Below are 23,039 nucleotides of genomic sequence, written 5' to 3'. Positions count from 1 at the left end.
GGATTATTTCAGCAGAAGGGGAGGGAGGCAGCAGGTTTTGTTCACATCAGTAAATAGGGTGGCAAGAAAGATGTGCAGAAATAATGCAGGGGTGTTGTATACTTTCCGTGTGCCCCTCAATTACCCCGTGGCCCCCCCAAACCCCTGAGGGCATCTCCATCTTTGGGAAGAAGAGTGAAGTATGTCTGTCCTTCCTTTCAGTATCCCTCCTTCCCCTGCTTTCTGCTTGCTTCATACTCTTTCCTCTGGGGCTGGCTCTCTGAAACAGGGCAACGGGCTGGTTTTGGGGTGGAATTGGTTTTGTGCGGAGGAAAGGCATTTTGAAAGAGGGTGGTTCTGCTGAGTTTTCTCCCCAGAATGGGGTTACACGGAAAAAATGATGTACGCCAGCGAGACCTGGGTGTTCCTGCTGCAGACACCACATTGGGCCAGAGTGTCTTGAAATCATGTGTGGTGGGATACCCGACAAGCCTGATTTCCCTGAAGGCAGCCTCTCAGTGAGGGTGGCTAGAGCATCTTCCCAGTCTGCACTGGTACTCGGCTATTCCTAGCAGCTAGGCTAACGTGGTGCTGTTTGTGGTGCAGATGCATGATCCCAGCCACACCATCCTCTTCCTCGGCGTAGCCCGAGTCTTGCTCCATTGCGCCCATGTCTCCACTCTCGAATATTCCAGTGGAAATGGTCCAGATCTCCCAGTGCCACTCCTCCCTCCCTCCCTCCACTGCTCAGTCTCCGTACTCTGCCTTGAAGTCTCAGGCAGGTGTTCAAATAAATAATGCAGCTAAAAATACCTTTTGGCAGCAGCTGGGAGTTGTTGCAAGTGGCACTGCTGGAGTGGTGGGAATACAGCATCCCGGCTCTGCGGGCAGGTGCGTCTGCGTGCTCCGGAAAAGCGAGAGCAAGCGCTGCGGGGATGAGGGTCTGCCTGCCTCCGGGGTCCGCCACGGCCCCACCGACAAGCTGAGGCTGATTCTGTCCTCCTCGGCTTTGAAGCAAGCATCACCTTTGCCGAGGTTGGCTTTCAGTGGAAGGATGCTGCCGAGGGGACCCATCAGCTCCATCCTAGCTTGTGGAGGAGTGTCACGTCGGCCATGCGCTCCGGCTGCATCAGCAGGCGTCAGGAAATAATCATTTGCGCTGCGGTAGCCTCTTGAACCGTTTCCCCTTTGGGGAACGCTTTGCAGGCTGGATTGTGGCAGCCGCCTCCGGGGAAGGATGCCGAGCCCTTCTCAGCCACCTCCAGGTGCTGCAAGAGCACTCAGCACCTCGGGCTTTTGGTCCGGTTTGCTGGAACTGGCTGTTTTAAAATCTCTCCCAAAAACCCTCTGCTGGCTTCCCTTTCCTTTTCCTGGGGAGTCATCCTAGCTGAAGGCAGCTCCCGGAGGCTTTTCCTTCTTCTTTCACCCAACTGGCCCTGGCAGCCTGGACCCCAGCAGGTGCAGAGGGCTCCATCTCCACTAGCGCTCATCTCCTGGCTCTGCTTGGAGACCTTTTGAGAACTCCCCCAGCAGCAAATTGTCGGACGACAGATTTAATTATTGCAGCAGGAACGGTGCTGGGGGCAGTTGGCCACAAACAAAACTGACCTTGGTTTTCCTCTCACCCAACTGATAGCAAACCCTTTGCTGTGGGTCAGAGCTGTTCCCACTCTGATGCGCAGAGGAGGAGGGATGCTAGGCTGCTCCTTTCCTGTGCCTGTGTGTTTTGGGGAGCGCCGGCCACCTTCTGCACCAGCTGTGGGCCTTTCGGTGGGTTGTTCTTGTGCACCTCAGCTTGGAGAGCAAAGTGGCTTGTTAATGAGTCCCAAAGCAATCAAGCTGGAGTGCAAGGATAGGGGCTGGGGAAGCTGGGATGCTCCTGAGCTTCATGCTGCTCAGCGAGGGCTGAGACCTGGTCCTGCTCATAGTGCTGCAGAAACCGTGTCGGCCCTTCAGTACTGACTGCACTTGCTTTGCCCTCCCTCTCCAGGAGCAGGGGAAGGTGCTGGTGGGACTGGCGTGGTGGCCGAGGGTCACCCGTGGTCTGAGCAATGCTTGAGCGATGCTTGAGTCCCACAGTGCCGCTGCCTCATTGTGGATTTGGCTACGGCTCCTTTTGAGGCCCGAAAAGATGAAGCCAAATGGCGTGCTGGAAAACCTTCCCGACTCCGAGGGAGATGCTGTCTAGGAATTGCTGGCTGCTTTTCCATGCTTTTTGGGTGTATTTGTCCTGTTTCGACAGCAGAAGTGCAAGCACAGTGCAAAATCAGCTACGGGTTGGGCAACTTTTGGAGTGAAAACACGGTCCAGCTATCGTGTGGTGGTCCAGCGCGTGCCCCCACAAGTGCATCCGCAGTGACTTATCTCAGTCCCCAGGGCTGGGGGGTTTGCTGTGGCTCAACAGCCTGCTGCCGGCCCGTGAAATGCAATCAGAGCTACGCGGATGCCACGAGCCAGGGCAAGCTGACTCTTCCCATCTCATCCCGCAGAGAACAAACAGAGCTCAAGGTAAAGCGCTGAAATTTCACCATGACCTTTTCTTAAAGCATTATAATCAAGTTGAACGTTTCCAGTTGTCCCACTAATGTTTGCCCCATGGGAGAAGGCGTCCTGCTTTGAGGGAGGATGTTTGTGGCAACGAGCGTGCCTGCCCCGGGAGCTCATGGCACTGGATGCCAAATGCCTGCTGGGGGCCAGGGAGGCGGGGGGCAGAGGGCCAGGGCTGCTCCCTGCCTCCCACTGTAATGCAGCCAGGGGAAGGAATCTGCTGAACATTCTGCATCTGCTACAGCCTTTGCTCAGGGCTCTTCGACACATGGATTGTAAAACACACACCGCCCGGCGTGTCGCTGGGCACCCGTAAGGCCTCCCAAGTGTGATTGCGAGGTGTTGCTGTTGGCCTGGGCTGTGGGATCGGCAGCTCCTGCCTGGGGGCAGGTTGGGGTTGGCTTGAGGGAACCCAGGGCTGGAGCCGGAGGGGCTTGATCCAAGGATGTGCAGAGATGTGGGGGCAGAGAGAGCCGTCAAAGTCCAGCCTGGACACAGAGGAGGCCTTTCTGGGGAGAAAGGATGAGCTGTGTTTATGCTGCTGCGTCTGCTAGACCCATCTTTCTCATGAGGTCATGGCCTCTTTATGGTGGTGTCTTGTTGTGCTGGGTCTGGGGACACCGTGTTCAGCCTTCTGCAGGCAGGCGCATCTGACTTCACCTTGAACAGGCAACTGCCCATCCTATGTCCCCTGGTCCCTGTGGCTTGCCTGGCACAGAGACCGGGGTTTCTGTGTCCCTCAACCAGCAATGGAGAAGGTGACACTGTCTTCCTCAATGACGATGGGGAGAAGGTCCACTTGGTGTCCTGCTCTGTCTCCCAGAGCCACACATGAGGACTGACCCAGATGTTCCGTGGAGGTTGCCCATCTGAGTACCGCTCAGTGTGTTTCCTGCAGGACTGGGAAGGTGGCCCAGCTCACACTGGGGTGGGAGGATGTTTTTGCAAACCCTTCCCCAGCCAGGACACTCTCACTGGGTTTGGCTCAAAATGCCTGTGACCTTCAGGCATGCTTTTTTGGTCCCCACCAGATTTTTGAAAGATATTTAAGGGATGAAGGATGGAGAAACTCCTGTGTGTGGGGGAGTGGTGGTGGTGGGAGCGGCAGTGCCAGGGTGGGGGCACAGGGGCTGCCAGACCCATCCAGGCCCCCAGAGGGCTGCAAACAGCCGTTTGCTGGAAGCGTGCTTCGGCCTCACCAGCCTCGCTAGCTTTCAACCACCCCCTGAAGCAGCTGGGTGCCCACAGCTGCATCCATGTGTGGGGTGAGCCCTTCTCCCCGCTGTGCCTGGGCGGTTTGTGCCTCCCATACCCCAAAGCGCCTGCCTTTGTCCTGCGAAGCGAGGGTCCCCTCCAGCTGTGCGCACATGCTGGCACCGCTGACATTTAGCTTGCGCTGGCTTGCAGTGATGCATATGTATGAGGAGCGGTCGGGAGGGCGATGGGGGGGCTGGCCCTGGCCCCGCGACCTCTGCAGACACGGAGCTGCCGCTGCATGTGGCTCCAGGGGGTTTGGTTTTATTTTTGAAATTTTTCATTAAAATGTTCCAACAATCCCAATTCAGTTTTTGGCCTGGAAGGCAGTATGGCTGAATGGGGTGCTGCTGCTTCCCAAGGGTTTCCTCCATGCAGCAGCTCTGTTTGCACAAGGCATTGGATGCAGCTGTAACGTTCCCAGCAAGGATCCATTTTAAGCATGGAAAATTGAGTTCACCACACTGCTGAAGTCTTGTCTGAACCGGCTGCCATGCAAAGTGGTCGGGTACCGTGGTCTGAGCGATGCTTGGGACCTCTGGAGAAGCACGTCTTGTCTGCGGTTGGTCCCAAATGGTGGCACAAATGTGGTGCTAGTGCTGCATGGGTGGGTGGCTGCATGCTGGGAGGTTTCAGGGTGGCACCTCCCGGGTGGTCTTGCTTTATTCCCCTCCGGTACATACCCAGAGTGTCTGAAGACACGATCATGCCCTACTTGTTTCCTTCCTGAAGGTGGATGGTGCTCACCGGCAACCTGCCCCTGAACGCAGTGTTGCCTGCTGCTGCCCACAGCTGCCCTTGCGAGGAGGGTCCAGCCTGGCTTTCGGGGGGGCAGGTAGCTCTGCATTCTGAGGCTGTGCTGTGGGCAGAGCGACCTCGGGTAGCTGCTGCCACGTGGACATGGTCTGAGTGGTGACGGTGCCTTCCTGGGCTCGGACGCGGTCTCATGGGAGGTGGGATGGTTGGGAAACCAAAGCACAGGACCGCCAAGGGGCGTAGGGTTAAAGCTCTCCCTGAGAGCCCGCGCCAGGGCAGAGAGGTGAAGCGTGGTCTGGAGAGCCCTGTGACAGGCAGGGCAGCAGGTCTAGTCTGTGTGGATGTGTCTGCTTGGGCTGCGCCTCATTCCCAGGCACTTTTGCTGATGGAGCGGCCTCCCGGGCCAGTGCGCGAGTGCCCCCTCCCCACCTCGCTGCCCACCCCAGTGTCCCCCTATCTGGCACCAGCTCTGGGTGCCGTCCTCCGCCTTCCTCCCAGGGGTGGGCAGGGGACACCGCTCCCTCCTCCTGGACAGGCCTCCCTTGCACAAAATGGCTCCCTCCAAGTTCCCACCCCGCTTCCCCTTCCTCCTCTTCCCCAAAACTTTCTTGCTGTGGGGATCGCTGCAGAGCTGTCCTCTGTCTCGGTTGTTCCTGGCTGTCAGAGGTTATATATATCCGCTCTGCTCATGCTCATCCTCTGTAACCATTTTCTGCTACAGAATCTTCTGGCTGCTCGTTGAAGCCTTAATCCGTAATGCAGCGATCAATGGGTGTGCGCCTTTACCACTCGGATGCTCATTTTTTAATCCCCACTGCCTCCTTCAATGTCATCCCTTCCCATTTTTCTTTATAGAATTTCAGGTCTACTGTACCTGCTGATTACTTAGCGGAGACCGCTGGACATCTCCCTTAATTAATTCCATCGATTTCTCAAATCCCACAAGGTTTGGGGTCCTTAGATTTCTGAAGCAGCTAAATGGAATGTCTAAATTCCGACATTTTCCCTCTATAAATTGTTTTGCCAGGGAGACGCTGGGAGGCAGCGCTCCGGCTTTATTTATTTGGAGGCAATGTTAGCCCCGGAGCCTTCCCCGTCCTTGCTGCGGGTGCCAAGGAGGGTGTTGGGAGGGGGATGCCGCTCGCTCTCATCGCCTGGCTGTGCCCCCCATCCCAGGGATGCTCTTGCAGACCCCCGGTCCTCCACTGGCATGTACCCTGGGAGCAGCATCCTCCTGGCGAGGGAGCGGGGGGGGGACCAGCCTTAGGAAGGGAATAAAGCTCCTGGAAGGGACCTATTTACCAGTTGGGCCCTCACCGCGTGCGGCTGGGGAAGACTCTGTTGCTATGCGCAGGGAGCTTAATTTTATTATTACTCTCTACTATTTAATGTCTGTCTCTCAGGCAGCTGGTGATGTTTTAATGAAGCTGGAATTGCATAGTCTGTAGCGCTGGATAATCGTAAGCTGCCGAGTCAGAATCAAATTAATAATTCATGAAATTAAAGTGTATAATTAATTCGAACTATGCAGATGAAGAAGGACCCAAGTCCTCGGCCTGAAAGGAGTGCACACATGTCCGTAAAACATGTGTGCATGCATCTGTCTGCGGTGACAGCAGATCTGCCACCTCTTGCCTCCCCAAGCCCCAGGTCCTTGGGCCAGGTTGCCTTCCTGGACCGTAAGGCGAGGAGGCTTAGTTTAGTTGGTTTTATTTGGGAATTGCCCCCCCCCCCCTCTGTTTTCAGGTTAAAACTTCCACGCTCATGTTTGGTCCAAAAATGATGATAATTGATGGCTGGGGAAGCCCACCTGGCTGTGTCACTGGGTATGGCCACATCTCCCATCCCATACCCTGGAGAGGAGAAGCGAGATGTGCCTCCCCTCTTCACGGCATCACTAGTTTTTCTGTGGTTGTATTTGTTTTCTCGTTTGACCTGGTGCAGAACTACTGGAAGTGGAGCAGCTCCTGGGTTGCTCTTTGAAGGACTTTTGCACCAAAAGTCCCGAGGGGCTATTTGGGCTTAAAAAGGTGGAGAGGGTCAACTTGGTGAACAGTCACCCCACCTACATGGGAGGGATGTTTCCCTTGGTGCCTTCCCAGTAATTTTTAGTGCGAAGAGCAGGGACGTGTGTTCCCAGCCACATAAGTAAAAGCGAAAGGGACTCGAGTTGCTACTTGTGCAGGTCAGAGCCACCATGAAGAACATGGGCTTGAACGTTTGAGATGTACCAGTTGCAAGCAGGTAGGGCAACTGGGCTGAGCAACACTGGAGGTTTAGGGAGCTTTTAGCTTTGGGTCTAGCTGGACCCAACGGCAACATTGCCGATCATCTTGTAGGAGGCACCGACCCAGTCCCCATATTCTTGCAAGTCTTTGCCAGCATTGAGAGGAGCAACGGGCAGGTGAGCAAAGGAGGTTGCACCGCTTCACCCGCGCTGTCATCTGGGAAGAGGGGTCTCATTGTGTCCTGATCCAGGGTGGGACAGCTGGGAGTTGTCCTGGGAGCCATTTCTCTCGCGCCTCTCAGTGCACGCGGAGGGGGCTTCCTTGTGCATGCAGAGCTGAAGCTTCATAGCCAAGAGAGATTGGAGGAAATTCAGATACAAAGACATGCACAAGCTGAAATGAAACACCTGCTTGGGTCCAAAATGACTGTCTTCCCAAGAGTGTTGAGTTGCCCATACACTGGAAACTTGGTTATTCATGCAAGTTGAGATGTTGAAAATTTTGCGGCTTTGAAGGCCACATCTTTAGCATCTGTGGTCTGTACAGATAGCTGTTGGCCGATACCTGTGGAGGAGAAGCAGGCCCAACCAGGCTGTCCTGCCTCCACCATTAAACCATCTGAGGTCACTGCTGCTTCTGCAGCAGAGTGATGTCCCGCACTCTTTTTGCCTGACTGGAGCAGGCTTTGCCTATAGGGTTACAGCTTCATAATTTATGTTATTTTTTGGCAAGGCAAAATGTTGGCATTGTGGATTTGGGGGCTGCATTTCTTGAAGATGTTTGTGAGGGAATCTTTTATTCATATGAATTTAATATTTTTTTTTAGCCAAAAATCTGGCTGCAGCAAGATAATGTGATTTGCTGTAAATGCCATAGCTGTGAAGGATCTCAAGTACAAAGCTGATGGAATATCTATTTAGAAAACTATTGATTAAAAGCAAAATTACACTGAAAGGACAGTGTGAGTTCATTTTGGGGGTGTGAATCAGGAACCCTCCCCACTCTTTTAAGTTGACTGCAAAATCCTTTCCCCCGGGTGGCACATATTGTTCTTGTACCAGGCACAGCCATCTCGATGTACCATCCGGGTTCAGAGACCTATCTAGTTTGGGAAGGTGAGATTTGGTGGGGCATCATCTCAGTCTACTTAATTTTTCCTGCTCCATTTGGCAGCTGGTGGCCCTGGGGGCTGAGGGACACCATGTTCTCCTTGAGAGGTCAGGAAAGCTGTGAATTCCCCTTTCTCCAGCAGAGAACCAGGCGGCAAAGTGTGTTTGTGGGACAGACGGGCGTTGGACGGTGGCTGTTCAGTAGCTGTTTCAGCGCTTGGCTGGGTTTCAGTGGTACAGGGGAATCCTGCCTGATGCGGAGTCAAAGCGGAGGTGGGGAAACCTTATTTTTTTCTGCAAGGCTCTAGTGTTTGCAGGAAATTCAAAAGGTTGCTTTTATTTTGCAGTCGGAGGCAAACATAGCTCTTTTCCGAGTTTCATAAAATGAGGTTCTTCTGATCATTTCCAGGGCCTGTATCAGCTGTTGGCTTTGGCAATCCTGAATGCTTTTAGTTCCAGAGGAGGGACAATATTTCGGTATCAAAGGCACTCCCTGCCTAGGCTTCGGGAGCCTAGGTATACCACCCATCCACCCTGTACTGTATGATGTAAAGGCAAGATACGCAGGACCTTCATGCTCATTAATTGTGTGCAATTAAGCCCTGACGCTTTTGCAATACCTACTGAAATTGGGCAATTGCTTTTGGACTATCATGGTTGCAGTTCTGCTCTTGAAATCCCATTGGCATCTCCCTGCCTTGATGGAAATCCTTGTCCCAAGGTCTGGGCTGCTGGTGAGTGACGCAGTTTGAGGACCAGAAGAGTGTAAGATGTTTTCGTGAATCGTCCCCAGTATTTTTCTAATAGCTCAGAGCCAACCATGCGTCCTGGCTGCGTGGGATGAAAGCATGAAACCAAGTCAGCACGGTGCAATTTGCTCCCTGAGCTCTTTCTTTCAGTGTTTAAACATGACAAGCCGTAGCTGAGCCTCTTGTACCCTGTTTCACCTCTCTGTCTTGTGGTTTCTTGACTGCAGGAAGAAAGGGAAGGGAAGGATTCCCCCTCCCTGTGAGCTTGGCTAAACATCAGCAAAGGTCTCTGAGGTTGCACGGCACTGGGTAAATGCTGAGTGGTATTAATAATAACCTGCCCCTTTTTGCTAATGTGGTCCGCTTTGGAGTCCAGATCTTTTATTATTATTATTGTTATTATTATTATTGTAGCTGTTATGATGATGGACGTGGGGAAGCCGAGGAGCGAAGCTGGCTGCCTCCATCTCTCTGCCTCCATCCTGCTCAGTCATTTCTTGCCCAGTGCCTGCCTGCAGGGTGGGTGGTTTATATACCATCCCCTGAGCAGCTCCTGCTCTCTGGAGGGTGGAGGGAGCCTGGCGGCTCCCTTGCCCCATGCAGGCTCATGCTCACTGCCCTGAGGTAGCCTGGACTGGTCGGGGGGACGGTGGGGAAACCCTTGGCTCTTGGGTTGGAGCTGCTGCCTCCTTCTCACAGATCCATGCAGCTCTACAGGGGCAGATAGGGAGGTAGAAGAGGGCAGGGGGAGTGGAGGTGAGGGGTGGGAGCCCGGCTGAAAGGGTTACTGGCAAACGCAAACAAAAACACGATGCAAATGAGCTGCTTGCAACAGGTAGCCTTAATCAGATGCTGTCAGATGAATTCAGCATCTCTCCGATTGTCGCCTGCACTAGCCTCCCGTTCGGAAGCCCTCATCTGCTCCAGATGTGGTTTAATTTACTGCGACTTGGCTAATTACTGTAATTAAGGATTAATTACTGTTAATTACTTTCACATAAACTCAACGCCAGTCAAAGAGCGGAGCCTTATGAAGCCTGCCACAGCAGCGAACACAAGCACGGCAGCTTGGGTGGGCCCACCAGGTCCTCGGGGCGATCCCGAGCTGGTGCCCACTGCCCAGCCGGCCCCCAGCCCTGGCCCTCGCCCCACGGGTCAGCCCCTTCCCAGCCCTCCCGGGGCCGGCGGGCACATGTGGCAGGGCTCCAGATGGCATCCAGCGAGCCAGCCACCGTTATTATTGTTAATAATTAGGTAGAGCGGGGATTTGCTGTGCAAACTCTGTTTAGGAAGGGGAGGCCAGCAGCGTCTCCGGCAGGCTCTTGAAAGATGCGACGGATTAACCACCTTACCCATCTTCAGCCCTTCTTGATGCTCCCACCTGCTGTGTCCTCCACCAGCCTGTCCCCAGCCGGGGACCTTGCTGGAGACCCTTCATATGCAAGAGACACAAAATTGTTGTGCTTCCCCCAGCGTCATGCGTGCAGAAAGGTGCTTTAGCAAACAAGGGAAAAAAATCAACCCTGTATCTAAGGGAACGGGAGCTGGGAAAACCTGTAGGTGCGGGAAGGAGCGCCAAAATGATTCATGGACACTATGGCATGCAGTATTCCCATGGGAAGCGGGGGTCTGCCGGTGGCGGAGGACTTGCCCTGCTTCCCTGGCTCCCTCAGACTTGTTAGGCTCTGTATCTATCAGGCTTATTAGTTTTAAAAGTCCTGGGGCTTTTTCCACTGTAGCAGAGGGAGGAAGACCCTGGCGTGGGGGGAAGGAGGTGCAGCGGTGGGGGCAAAGGTGGGAGCGTGCCGTGCCCCATCCTCACCCGTTGCCTGCAACCTCGGCTTGGTCTTGTGGCCACGTGTGTAATATGAAGGCAGGATGGGGAGAGAAAAATAGGCATGATTAGATGGGTATTGTTCTATTAGATCTCTGCCTGCTTGCTGTTGTGTCTCAGCATTTGAAGATGAAACATATTCATTTAGCTCCCAGGATGAATGGTTTTAATAAGGGGAGCAAGATGAGGTGGGGTAGTCCTGATGACTTCAGAGACCCATCAGCTCTCCCCCTAAGGCCATTTCGGTGATGACATGGGCCACACGACCATTAACGCCGCAATCAGGACAAGTTTTCCGTGTCCCTGCGAATCCTTCAGCTGGGAAGAGCGTGTTTTGGAGCCCAGGAGGAGATGTGTATCAGCAGTAATCAGATTGAGCCTGCGGGGAGGGCAGGCAGGGGGTTGAAGCTGGGGCTCCCGGGATGCAATTCCCGGGGGAAGGCAAGGGGGAGCGGGGATGCAGGCTGGCCGCCCGGTGGGGCGAATTGCCAGCCGGTGTCTGCTGGATTGCCACCTTCCCCACATCCCGGCACCCGGCGGATGCCATCCTGCGTAGGGGCTGAGACCTTGCAGCTCTCATTAGTTATTTCTGCATCATCTGGTGCCTCTCTCTGTGATCCCACCCGGCCCCGACCACTTCGCTGCCATCCGCCTCCAGGCTGGCCGTGGCCTGCTTAAGCCCTAAATCATGATAATTCCCATTATTAGGAGCATCTCTGGGGGCAGGGGAAGGGACGCGCTGCCGGTGTCCGCATGCCCTGGCCTTGCCGGTTTGGAGCCGGGGGTGCACAGGGGGGGAAGCGTGCTCCGGCGAGCGAGACGGGGAAGCCAGCCGGCGCTCCGGCTGTCAGCTCCGCTCAGCCCGGCTGTCAGGCGCGGGGATGCGGAGGGCCTCATTGCTTTAATTGACACCTTCCCCTCACATCCCACGCTCGGCCATCCCAGCCTCATCCTTCCTTTCATCTTCCGTCTCCTCCCTAGGAGGAAACGGGGTGCTGTCCGGCCCTTCTCCTTGCCCCCCTGCCCCTGGAGCCAAGACTGGGGGAGAAGTGGGGAGACCAAGGGCTGGACCAGGCTGGATTCACGAGTGCAGTTGGCATCCCTCGCGTGACAGTTTTGTGTGCGCTGATCTTCCTGAACGTCGGAGCATCCCCTGTGGATTTCCTTGCCCCTGTCCTTTTCTGAGGCGCTGCAGAAATGTCTTGTGGCAGCGCTCCTGGGTAATTGCTGCCCATGGAAGGACCAAAACCTGAAGACCCATAGGATTTCTGGTCATGCCTTGCTGTTCCGGAGGCATCTCTGTGCGCTCGTCAGCGAGAAGGAGCAAGGGCTGGTTGCTCTGCGGAGCATGTACTGGCCGTGCTGCAAGGCCTTATGAAGCCCAAAGGAGAGGGTGAAAGGTGGGGGCCAGAGGAGCTGGTAGGATGGCTTCATCTTCCCCAGTCATCTCCAACGCAAATCGTGCCCGGTACGTCAGAGCGTCCTGCTGAAAGCCAGGAGAGTGTGCCGCTTTCTGGGCCAGGAGGGGGGACGGATGGCCATGGGGTGCTGGTGGTATGGGGCTGGTGCCCCTTTCCTGGAGGGGACAGTAAAGGCATCTTCTCTGTCTCCCAAATGAATGGGAAGCAGCAGAGTTCAGGTTTCTTGTCCATCAGGAGCTGCAGGCACGGGCTGTGACTCTGCTTGAGCAGGACCAAGGCTTCCTCTAGAAGGTTGCTTTTTAGGGTGAAGGACCTGTTTGGAAAATCCCATCTCGGGAGCTCCAGGTGCAATGGGTGCATTCGCTTCTGGGGAAACTAAGGCATGCAGCATCCAGGGCTGGTGCTCAGCCCACCTGTGATGACAGCCACCACCGGCTGGCACGTGGCAGTGACTCCTGTCCCATCCTCTCCCACAACCCAACCTTGGCTGCTCCATCCAGCACCCCACAGTTTGCTCACCCCAGCTAGCAGACAGGCTCCATAGTTGGTCCTTCCCTTGGATGGAGGTCTCAGAAAGCTTTGCTGTGACAATGGCTGGTCCTGCAAGGACCAACACCCCCTCTGTGCCTGCTGTGAACATGCCATGCAAATAAAAACTAGCTGCTCCCCCCCTTCCCCTGGCTTGCCTTTGTCAGGGGTCTCGTGAACCGAGTCACCTCCAACGTTCAGCCCAGGTGGCCAGCACAGGCAACGGGGAGAGATCTCCCACGGACCGTGCTGTCTTTGCTCTCTATTTTAAAGTTGGGAGCCCTTTGATGTCTGCCTTTGCAGCTCGTATTCTGCCAGGAGGCTCAGAGCAGCCTGTGTAATTAGCCCAGAAAAATGCCGCTTTCATGTGGGTCGGGGGACCCAAGCGGAGAAGAGATTTCCGAGGGCTTTGTTCTGCTGTGGAGAAATGTTGTTTGGGGTTTGGTGGGTTTTGACAGAGCTCTTCTCGCCCTTCCCTTTTTCTCCTACTGTGGGGTGGAGCTTGGGGGTTTTGGCAGGGAAAGCACACGTGGCAAGCTGCTGCTCTATGGGAGACGAGCCGTTCAGTGCTGGGCTGGGGTTTCGGGTACATGCAGAAGCATCTTGCGCTTGAGCAAAGGATCAGCCAGAGCCATGCTCCAACTGGCCCAGGGGAAGAGTCAAACAACCCAGATACTGCAAGATCACATCCCAGGGCTTCAATTCGCTTCCTTATTTGCCTTAAAAAGCATCCAAGGCGGGGTACTGCTTTCCCAAGCCCCTTTGGTCCCTGCCTGCAGGCATTGCTGCCTGCACAAGTGCAGACCGAGGGCTGTAGAGCAGACTGATGCAATCCCTCGCTGGTGGTGAGCTCGTGCTCTCGGTCAGCTCTCACGCCAGTGATTGACGCGGGTGCATCATGGTCAAGGACGGCAGGTCCGTGTTTGCGGTGTGGCCGGGGTGGTGGAAGCCACCGCAGTTGTGCTGTGACTCTGGGCATCCTTTCTTGCACCAGGGGTTTGCAAAAGCAGAGGGCCCTTTGGGTTGCCTCGGCATGACAGGTTGCAGTTTCAGCCTTGCCTTTTACCTGCCTTTCCCTCTGCCTGTAAATCAGCGGCAGCAGGGCCGTGGCCCCGGGGGGCTTTTGCAGCAGGGTGGGTACAAGGTGCTGAGATCCATGACCCTGCCTGCCCGGCGGTTGCCTGCTGCTCCACTTGTCCCACTGGCACCTGACTGCAGCACCCTGCCTCTGCTCAGGGTGGTTCCTGTGATGCTGAGGCTTTCCAGCGAAGCGAGTTTCATTCCCAGTTGTTAGGAGGCACAGCCTAGGTGTCTTTTCTCCCCCTGCCTTTACCCACTGCCCTCTTGAGCGCATGGGATGTTTGCGAACAGGCCATTTGCTTTCCTCTAGCTTTTTGGCACGACTAGGGCAATGCCAACCTCACTGCACCACTGCGTCCACCAAGCCTTTTAGATTCAGGCATCATCCTGGATGGTCCTGGATCAGCACAAGAAGCATTGTCCTGCAGCTGCTGCTGCCCTGGAGGTGCTTTTGCTCCTTTCCTGCCTTTTTGGGGGCGCAGATGCATTACTTTTAACATCTTTTCTGGGACCCATCCAGATCCTCCCAGTTGCAGTGGGACCAGCAAAGAGGGGCCAGAGATGCTCTGGCAGGACCGGTAGAGATGTCCTCCGGCCCTAGGAGGTGGATGCATTGGCAAACTGGTTTTCAGGATCCTGGGGACTTGGCTTGGCAACGTATCTGTGTCAAGGTGGTGGTGAGGGGCTGCTCTGATCTTCCCTGTGTGGCAGGATCTCCCCATCGTGAAAGCAGCAAGAGGCACAGAACACTTTGGAAACTGAGCAGTGAATGGGTTTTATTTTTTCCCCCATTTTTCTGCCCTGGGACTTAAAAAAACCCAAACACAACGAGCAACCCCAACCGACCCGGCAAACCCTAAGTCAACAGATAATTACATTTCTCCCCAAACAAGGGCCGATGCGCAGAGCTAGCTGCTGTGGACACGGGCAGAGGTCTTACTTTCTCCCTGTTATTTTTCACGTATCTCTTGCTTAAAGACCTTGTGCCATCTTCCTGCCTAAAAGGGAGCTGTGGGGTGTCCCTGGAGAGCCCCCTCTTCTTCCCTGGTCTGATTCCTTCAGCTTTCGCTTGGGGTTGAACGGATGCGACGGACCCCCCCACACATGGGGCACAGGTCCCTGGTGCCTGCGTGTGCTGTGCATCTGTACGTATAGGGTGCAGGTTATATATGGGAGTATGGTATTTAGACCACGTTAACGAACATACAGGAGAGCAGGGAAAATGGATCATTTATGGTTACGATCTGGCTACTGTCAAAATACGGTGTTATTTTGACGGTTGCTTTGTCTTTGCTCTCCGAGCAATATGAAGGTAGTTTCTTAGCAACAAAACTGTGTTCGCAAACAACACCAGTGAAAAACAACTCCCCAGAAGAAGAGGAGGTGGCCTCGAGAGCACCGCTCTCGTGTGTCCCCTGGCCACGCCGCATCTGTAAATTAGATGGAGAACGTCTTACCGGATGGCAGGCGCTTGCCGATGGTTGTGGTGCCATGCAGGCGCTGCCTCAGTTGCCCCCTGGGGTGCGTTGCTTGGGATATGATCACTGTCCCTTTGGGTAAACTGAGGCAGCCTGGGGGGGGGGGGAAGAGCGTCATGGAATGGCCTTTAGGTGACATGGGAGGGTTTGAGCTTCTGCTGAGTGATGTTTGCCACGTGGTGGCTGGCAGGCGCTGTCTCAGACCTCTCTTGGCCAAGGTCTTCTTCAGGGTCTCATCCCTGCATCTCAGATGGATCCCAGAAGGAGGGTGGGAGGGAGCTGCCTGCAAAGGATTTTGGCAAGGGTTCTCCCGTGCAATTTGGAGTGTCTCTTCTTTGAAGGCGGCGCTGGGCCTGGTGTCTGTGCTGACGTTGGAGTCCATGAGAGCAAGCGGTTCCTCCAGCCAAGTATCTGCCAGGCTGTGTCGGGAGAACTTTTATCATTTCTGTCACAGACATCACAACTCGCTTGTCTTACCATACATCTTCCTAAATGTGACAGAATATTCAGCTGTTATTAATTGAATACTCTCTAATTTAACTGCTTAGCAGGAGGGAGAGTGACTGGTTTCTCTCAGCACAGAGAGCTGCCGTCAGGCGCACAGGAGGTTTTGGGGTGTGGAGGGGTGATTTGGGGAGTGAAATGGGGCTTTTGGACGTGTTCGAATGGGGGGCCCTCCCCCGCATGGGCCTGATCCTGATCCTGCAAGGGAAGGGCTCCAGCATCTGCTGTGGCTCCTGGTCCTGGAGCATGTGGCCAAGCCCAGGGTGGAGATGCTGAGGACATCGCTGCCTCTCCATCCCATCCTGGCGCTACCGTTTGGGAATGGAGGGGAAGGGACACCCCGGGAGCATGGCCAGGAGCTGGTGGTGCTCCCTGGGTGCCCAGGAGGGAAGGGTGGTTTGGACCAGGTTGTTTCAACCTCCATTCATGTGCCTGGAGGCGACACCTGCGGTGCGTAAATCCCTTCTTCTCTGCTGAGGTATTGGAAGCAAAGCTCAGCCCCTTCAGTGGGCTCCTTGCCTGAATCTCGATGCCCATCGTGGCCTGGCCGTCCCCTCGGTCCCCAGCAGATCCCAGTTATGTCTCCTTGTCTTCCTCCTTCTCCTTAACATTCACCTCCAGGAGCTCCAGAGATGTCCCACGTGCAGACTGGTTGTTTTCGTAGGGTTGCTGAGAAGCTCGACTCCTTTGGAGGATGTGGAAGGCAGCCCTCCTCGCTTTCACCTGGGCAGCAGGCTGGTGGGGGACCGTCCTCTCCAGGCACCCCAGCCCCGTGCCCACTTGCACACGCGTGTGCTCGCGTCTCTCTGCCACTCTCCCAGAAAGTTCAAACCCAGAGTCAAGTTTATTGTTTCTATCTCGTTTATTTTAAGTATAGTTTTACACTTTATTATATGCTGTGACATCTTAAATGGAGCCTGTCACTCTATCTTGACTACTGCTAGGGGCTACAGCCACTTACTGTGTCAGGCTTTTCGGCAGCCCTGATTAACGATATCAAAACGAATGGATCCCAGCACAGGCACAAGCGTGAAAATCAAGGGGTGATTTGCATATTCAAATTGTGCACGGCATCAAAAGGCTATGGCTCGTGCACGTATTGCACTGACACACCCCATCGATGCACATATGTGCTGCTGCACATCCCTGTGTACGGGACCTGTGCATGTTGGTAAGGTTTGTGCACGCCTACGTCTATTTATTTAGTATCTTCAGCCAAAAGGAAAAAGCCTTGCCCTTTTTTTCCCGAGTTTTTTCATCTCCCCGGACAATATATCAATTAGGATAGCTAAATGGAATAATATTTTTTCTTCTCCTGAGCCTGTTGGGATATGTTGCAGAATTACCCATGCAAATGCTTTTTTTTTCCTGAAAGTAACATTTTGTTAGGTTAATTCATGCACTGGAAAAACAAACTTTCTGTTCTTCCAGTCCAATCTCCACTTACAAGTCAGGTTTTTGTAACCCTGTCATTAAAATGCGAGGTAGCCTACAGTAATTTGAATATTTCATTCTGCCGGCTGCTAATGCACTCTGCATTACAGATGGTACTTGCTCCATCCTTCTGGACTGGGTTCAATTATAAATGAAAGTAGGGAGCTGAGATTTGTCTTTTTGTCTCTGCTTAGTTGGAATAACACAATAAAGCTTGATGGGTAGGAATTCCTCAAGCTGCCTCCTCTTTGCCTGCGATGTCTCCTGTGTAGCTCTCTCCTCTCTATAGCGGATCCCACTTGCCTTTCAAGTCGAGCCTGGAGTATTTGGGTTGGCAATGGTGGGGTTTCTCACAAGTCATTTTTGGCTCAGATGTATTGTATCCCCTTTTTGGAAGTGCTCAGTTCAGTCGTCTTCTTTCTCTCTGTTTATTTGCTGGCCTCTGCATCCCCTTTTGCATCCCAGGCTGGGAGCTATAGTAGGAGAAACCTGCTTGGGCTGGGAAGGATGGTGCTGCATGGCTTTTGTGATGGTGGGGGACACCGCTGCGGTGGTGGGGACATCTTCCCCTCCCGGTGTGTCCCTTTCTAAACAGGGACAGGAACGACAACCAGGTCCTCAGCTGGAGAGAAGCGATGGGGATGCAGAGCAGCCCTCCTCCATCCCAGGACTGCTGCTGTGGGCTCTTCCCAAAGCCCCTGGGAATAATAGGGCCCCTGGAGATCCAAAGAAAACATTTACCTCTGCTTTGTGATTAACAAAAAAGGGGGTCGCAAACCTATAGCCCAGCTGCATGGGGGCTCTATATTACATACAGATGCCTTTTGCGAGCTCCTTCTCCGTCACCGGCCGGTAAAAGCAATATTGCCGAGGGAGTCAGAGGAGGTGAGGGCAGCGCTTTCAATTTGGTTTTACATTTACAAGGACCAGATGGCCTCGCTGGAGATGATCTTTGATCTGGGACGCAGCCGGAGTCGGGCAAAGAATTTTTTTTTTTGCTCCCTTTTTAATCTTCTCTCTGTTTATGGCAGGGGCCTCTCTCGAAGGAGCAGGGGGGAGCTGTGTGTCCGTCTGTCTGGCCAGTGCGCTGTGGGGCTGGGTGTCAGCACCCCTCATCCTGAGGGTGCTGCCAAACCGTGCAGATGGGTGAGCTTGGTGGTAAAGCCCTGAGCGGGGTTGTCTGGGGTAGAAGGTAGAGCCGGATCCCGTTACACCACCGCCCCGCAGCACAGAAATCTGCCTCAACAACCTCTTGCATAGAATATAATTAAACACACACAGGCACTTCGGAACAGAAATGCCACTAATTGATCCTTTTTAATTATTTTTCCCATTTTCTCTGGTGTCTCACACCTTTCCAGCAGCGCGGAGGTGCAGGGGCTCTCTCCTCCCCCCCTTGTCTGCCAGTTTTGGGTTTCTTTCTTCCCCCCACATGTTTTGAATGGAGCGGGAGCGAAGGCAGCCGATCCTATTTCACAAGCGCTTGGACTCTTGCAGCACTCTCCCTCCTGTCCAAACAGATCGTTTACAGAAGGGGCCTCTATTTAAAGAAGGAACTGAACGTTCGGAGCTGTTTTCTGGCCTTAAAATGCTGCCGACCGGCTGTTGCCTTTCAAAGAGTCGGGCTTTGTCTGGCGCGCTCGAGGACCGGGTTTGACGCCAGGCTCAGCAGGTCGGCGTGGTGGCGCGAGGGATTGAGCATCGTGCGAAAAATGTGCTCCTTTATTTGCCCAAAATCATTGAATCCCAGCAAAATTGGGTTCAAAATAGCACGTCTTAGCCATGGGAGCTTGATGGACTGTGTAGGCTTGGGCAAACTGAGCTTTCTGTGGTGCTGTGAGTGGACCAAGCTTGGAAACAAAGCAAATGGAAGAGGAGCATTCAGGTAGGCTTTGATGTGATCTGTGTATAGCGTAGAGAGAAAGACCTTGTGTGTGAGGGACGTCTGCAAGGAGTTAGAGAAACATTTAGTCCTGGAGAGCTGCGGTACTTCAAACACACACAGGGGTTACATTCATATGGGCTCCAGGGAGGCTGGCTCTGGTCCTGTCCTCTAGGTGACATCTCTAACACTGTGAAGTGGCCTGATATTGTCCCAGTACAGGCCACTACCAAGAGTAGGTGCCTGAAGTTGTCCAAGTGGCTGGTGTGTTGCATCTAAATGGTGGCTACACTACAGGAGTTGGAGTGGGATTTCCAATACCTTTGGTTGCTATTTGTGCTTTGGACTTGACGTATCCTCATAGGCATATAACTCACTTTCGAATTTTTCATGGAGAGGGCTTTGAATTGCCTGGTACCATGGCTGCCCGAGAGTTGGACATGGGGAGGGATGGTTTCTAATGCATCTGGAATGGGAGAGCCTGTCTCTCAAGGAAGAGCAGCATCCAGCCTCCACGAGGCAGAGACCCTGGGCCATGGCTGACCTCAGAGAACGTGATCACTGATGGTAGGAACTTCGAATCTGCTCATACTCGGCACTGGCTGCAACCTCCCCTTTGCCAGGGCAGTAGGTTTCCTACTGCAAAACCATCCCTGAGGTTTCAACCTGGGTGGACAGTCCTTGCTTAATAGTTGCTTATTCCTTCTGTTTTGCTTCCCTCTTGTCTGCATGCACCAAAAAAAGGATATACTGTTCCTGCAGCCACCTTCTCCAAGCACCAAGGAATGAGGCTGCCTTCAAGTCAGCAAAAGAGTGATCAGGGCAATGTTCAGCTCGTGGGTTGCATCAGAAGGTTGCTGCTGGAAATGGGAATGTGGTTCTGGGCAGAGAGCGTGCCAGTAAGCAGGAGGCAGGGAGGTCCCTTGGCAGCGGAGGGAGAGGACAGAGGACATGGCCCCGGTGTGCTCTGCAGTGGGAGGCTGTTACATGTCTGTCCCCAGCCTTTGGTAAGGATGTCTGTCGTGGTTCTGCACTGCCTGCTTTGTGAGAGAGAAAGGGAGGGAAAAACCGGTGTATTTCCTGCTGTGGCTCGGCTCTGAGATGTGGAAAATCTTTCCTATATTGCACAAAATCTCAAATCTAGCACACAGCAAGGCCATCAACTTGGCAACAGAGTGGCAGCGCTCTCGACCATGTGATGGGCAGCGGGTACCTTCAAATTATTTAGCAAACCTGAGACTTGAGTGGGACATTGCCATGTAACAAGCTCCAAGCTAGCTTTCCTTGGCTGGAGTCTAACGGGTCATCTTTTTTGAAGGATGGCAGGAGAAGAGAATCTGAAATGCAGCTTTTCAGCTTGGGCTCTTGCCAGTGTTTTCACCTATGACTTTCTTGCCCCAGCCGCTTTGTGCATTGAGCAGCAGTTTGCAGGCACTGCGTGTCCAGGGGAGATGACCTTTCCGAGAGGGGAGCAGGCTGGAAAGGCAGCTTCCTTCTGGGGGAAAACCTCTCTTTGTTTGTTCTCAGGTTTCAGGGATTGGCCTGGGGCGGTCGAAATGGGACCCTTGTCCTCAGAGGGGCTCTGGAGGCCCCGGCTTCTCATTAGCAGATTCAGCTCATTCAAAGGACCCGTTTCTTTTCAGCAAGAAGAATTCATATGCAAAGCACAGCGCAGATCCCAGCCCAACTGGTGTTCAGAGGGGGGGGTCGGTTTATGGCTGGACCTGTCCTGGGAGCAATCCCGTCTTTTGTTCGCTGATTTGTTCCTGCAGGGCTTAGGGAGCCCCACGTCCACTCCATGCTCCTCCACTCCATGCTCCTGGCTGGGACGTGTCTCCAGGCGTGACCAAGGCCATGTCCGAGCCATCTCCTGGGGTGGGGACGACGGCTTACTCTGTCCCTCAGTGACAATTTGCTCTCTTGGTGCTGTGGAGGGGACTCCGGTCCATCACCCAAACTCCACCAGGAGAAGGTGAGGTCCTGGCACAGCAGGTGCTGCCCTTGGAGGGACTGAGGCAGAGCCCTGTGTTTAACCGCCGGTTCGTCTCATCGCAATAGCAAAATCTGATTCTTTCGCTCCATATCACAATCTAGGGTTGGAAAAAAATCCCAAATGCACTCCAAGAGGTGTGAGAAGGGGGGCACATGTGCACGTTTGTGTTCTCCTCCTCCCCTCTGCTGCCTGTAATGCCAATTCACCATTCCAGCCACCGGCTTTTCTCCGTGGTAGATGCTGTTCCCCTGAGCCAGGCCAGCCTGTGGTCAATTAGCTGAGTTACATCTTCCGCTCAAATCTGGCCCAGCAGCAGAGCAGCGCTGAATCTCACCCTGCTTTCCTTTATCTCCTACGGCTGCTGCTCCGAGCACTGGAGGTTGGTCCCGGTCCCCATCCCCTGCCCGTGGCAGGAGCTGGGGTGAGATGGAGGAGGGTGAGATGGAGGAGGGTGAGATGGAGGAGGGTGAGATGGAGGAGGCTGGGTGGCCGCAGACAATCTCTCCCTCACAGCGCGGTCGGTGCAGCTGGAGAATTTGAGACACGCTGGGTTTGCCTATGCAGATAAGGGATTGATTACGGTTCACAGCTGTAACTGGAGCCTGGTAATCCTGCCCTGCTTAGGAAGGGGAAAACTGCTTTGCGAGATAAGCCGAGTGCGGGATTGCTCCAGCGCGCTTCAGCATCGCTCCCCGGCATCAGCCTGCTTTGTGGCCAGACCATGAGCCTGGCCTGGGGATGTGCGGGGGGCTCAGAGGGATGGGGAGGGGACCTGTGTGTGGCCAAACTTTATCTGTGCTCTTCTAAGGGAAGAGCGCCGGTAAGACAGGCTTGACCCCTGCTCTGAGGTGATGGGTTGTTTTGCAGAGGGTTATTGGGGGAGGTGAAGTTGATTTGCTTAATTAGGTAGAGTTGTGGCGGGTTGCTGCTCGTGAGACGTGCAAAGGTGGGCTTGAAGCTGGTGTAATTGGGAGGTGGCTTGTCCACTGGTGGGGCGGTTGGCTTTTGTTGGCTTGTTTATAATGTTTACAAGCACTTCCAGCCTGCTTTCTGCTGCCAAACTGCCTCTGTTCAGTGGTTCTGCTTATGGCGCAAGAGGTTCAATCAGCTCTGGCATCTGAGTGCTACCTGCCCCCAAATTTCAGATGTGAAAATTAGAGCTGGGAGTTTCACTGCTGAAGCCGATGGGAGTTGACCACTAGCCTGCAGTGAAGCATCCATGAGTAGATACAGCTTGTGGCGTCAGGACTGTAAAGAGAAAAATAGAAAATATTTAAATTTGATCCGCAATGCTTCGTTCAGCCATAGCATAGCAATAACTGGGCATGTGGGGACAGGGTCAAAAGTTTCCGTACCCAGCTTGGTTGCTAGCCATGAGCTAAACCAGTCGGCAGGATCAGGATGCAGGGAAGGTCTGGAAAGACAAGCTCATCTGTGTTCATTCAGCTTCCCGGGGAGTCACATTTCTTGGGGAAATCTGGTTTTCAGTAATCACTGCAACATTGTGCCTTATTTTTGTGGCTATTTTAGATCATTTTCCAGTTGGGGGGGGGGGGTTTTTTTTCCACCCCAATGTGTTAGTGATAATTTTCCAGACCTTTTGATCATTTTGCTGCCAGATCCTCGCTCGCTATGGCAACCCATTTGGCATTTGGGATGGGGTTAGGAGAAAACTGGTGCAGACTCTTTGCCAGCGCTATGAAATAACGTGTCTCTCTTCTGCAGCTTCTGTGGCACATGCAAGCTGCATCCTCCTGAAGTGATGGAGAGCTGCTGCTGGGAGCTGAGAAACTTTTTGGCATGTGATAAATTCCCTTCTCCCATTTCCCACACCCCGAAATTACGGTTTGAGGGCAATTCAGATTTATTTTTTTTAATTTGGGTTGGATTCAGTAAATAATTTGGACTCTTCCACACCAGAATGATGGGAAGTGACTGTTTTTTAAAGCAGTTTGACTGTTTTGAAATTGACCCAACTTTTTATTAAAAAAAAGAGGGAGGGGGGAAAATGATAACATGAAATGGGAGGAGAAGATTTCACTTTTGATTCAGGAAACATTTTGATTGATCTGCATTTGGGTTGTGATGCAAGTTCCCAAAACTGGTGGTGGGTAGGAGGGTACTGGGGGAAGTGCCACTGCCCTGAGCACCTGATGCTTCTGCTCTTGGTGATGGCCTTGACTGGGGCTTGTTGGCCACGGCTGGAGTTGGCCTCTGGGGCTAGATGGACCATTACTCTGAACTGATGTGAATTGCTCCCATC

At 53.7% G+C, this 23,039-nt stretch overlaps 2 protein-coding genes across 9 annotated transcripts in view; both read left to right on the top strand.

The window, feature by feature from the left end:
• LOC142035872 (14 kDa phosphohistidine phosphatase-like) overlaps positions 1–23,039 on the top strand; it is a 381,702-nt gene that overhangs the window by 147,208 nt on the left and 211,455 nt on the right. The window lies entirely within an intron of this gene.
• The window catches only part of PBX1 (PBX homeobox 1), a 136,595-nt gene that overhangs the window by 76,644 nt on the left and 36,912 nt on the right, over positions 1–23,039 (top strand). The window contains exon 1 of one of the 8 annotated variants that reach the window (XM_075038483.1): positions 18,560–18,786. The exons of the other annotated variants lie outside the window; for them this stretch is intronic. Within the exon in view, the coding sequence (XP_074894584.1) occupies positions 18,768–18,786 (19 nt within the window). The 5' untranslated portion in view covers positions 18,560–18,767. Of the gene's footprint in view, positions 1–18,559; positions 18,787–23,039 lie in introns of those variants that run through there. 8 annotated transcript variants of the gene reach the window in all.

This window comes from Buteo buteo, chromosome 10 (genome assembly GCF_964188355.1).
Source record: "Buteo buteo chromosome 10, bButBut1.hap1.1, whole genome shotgun sequence".
Classification (NCBI taxonomy): Eukaryota; Metazoa; Chordata; class Aves; order Accipitriformes; family Accipitridae; genus Buteo; species Buteo buteo.
This window is presented reverse-complemented; position numbering and strand designations above follow the sequence as displayed.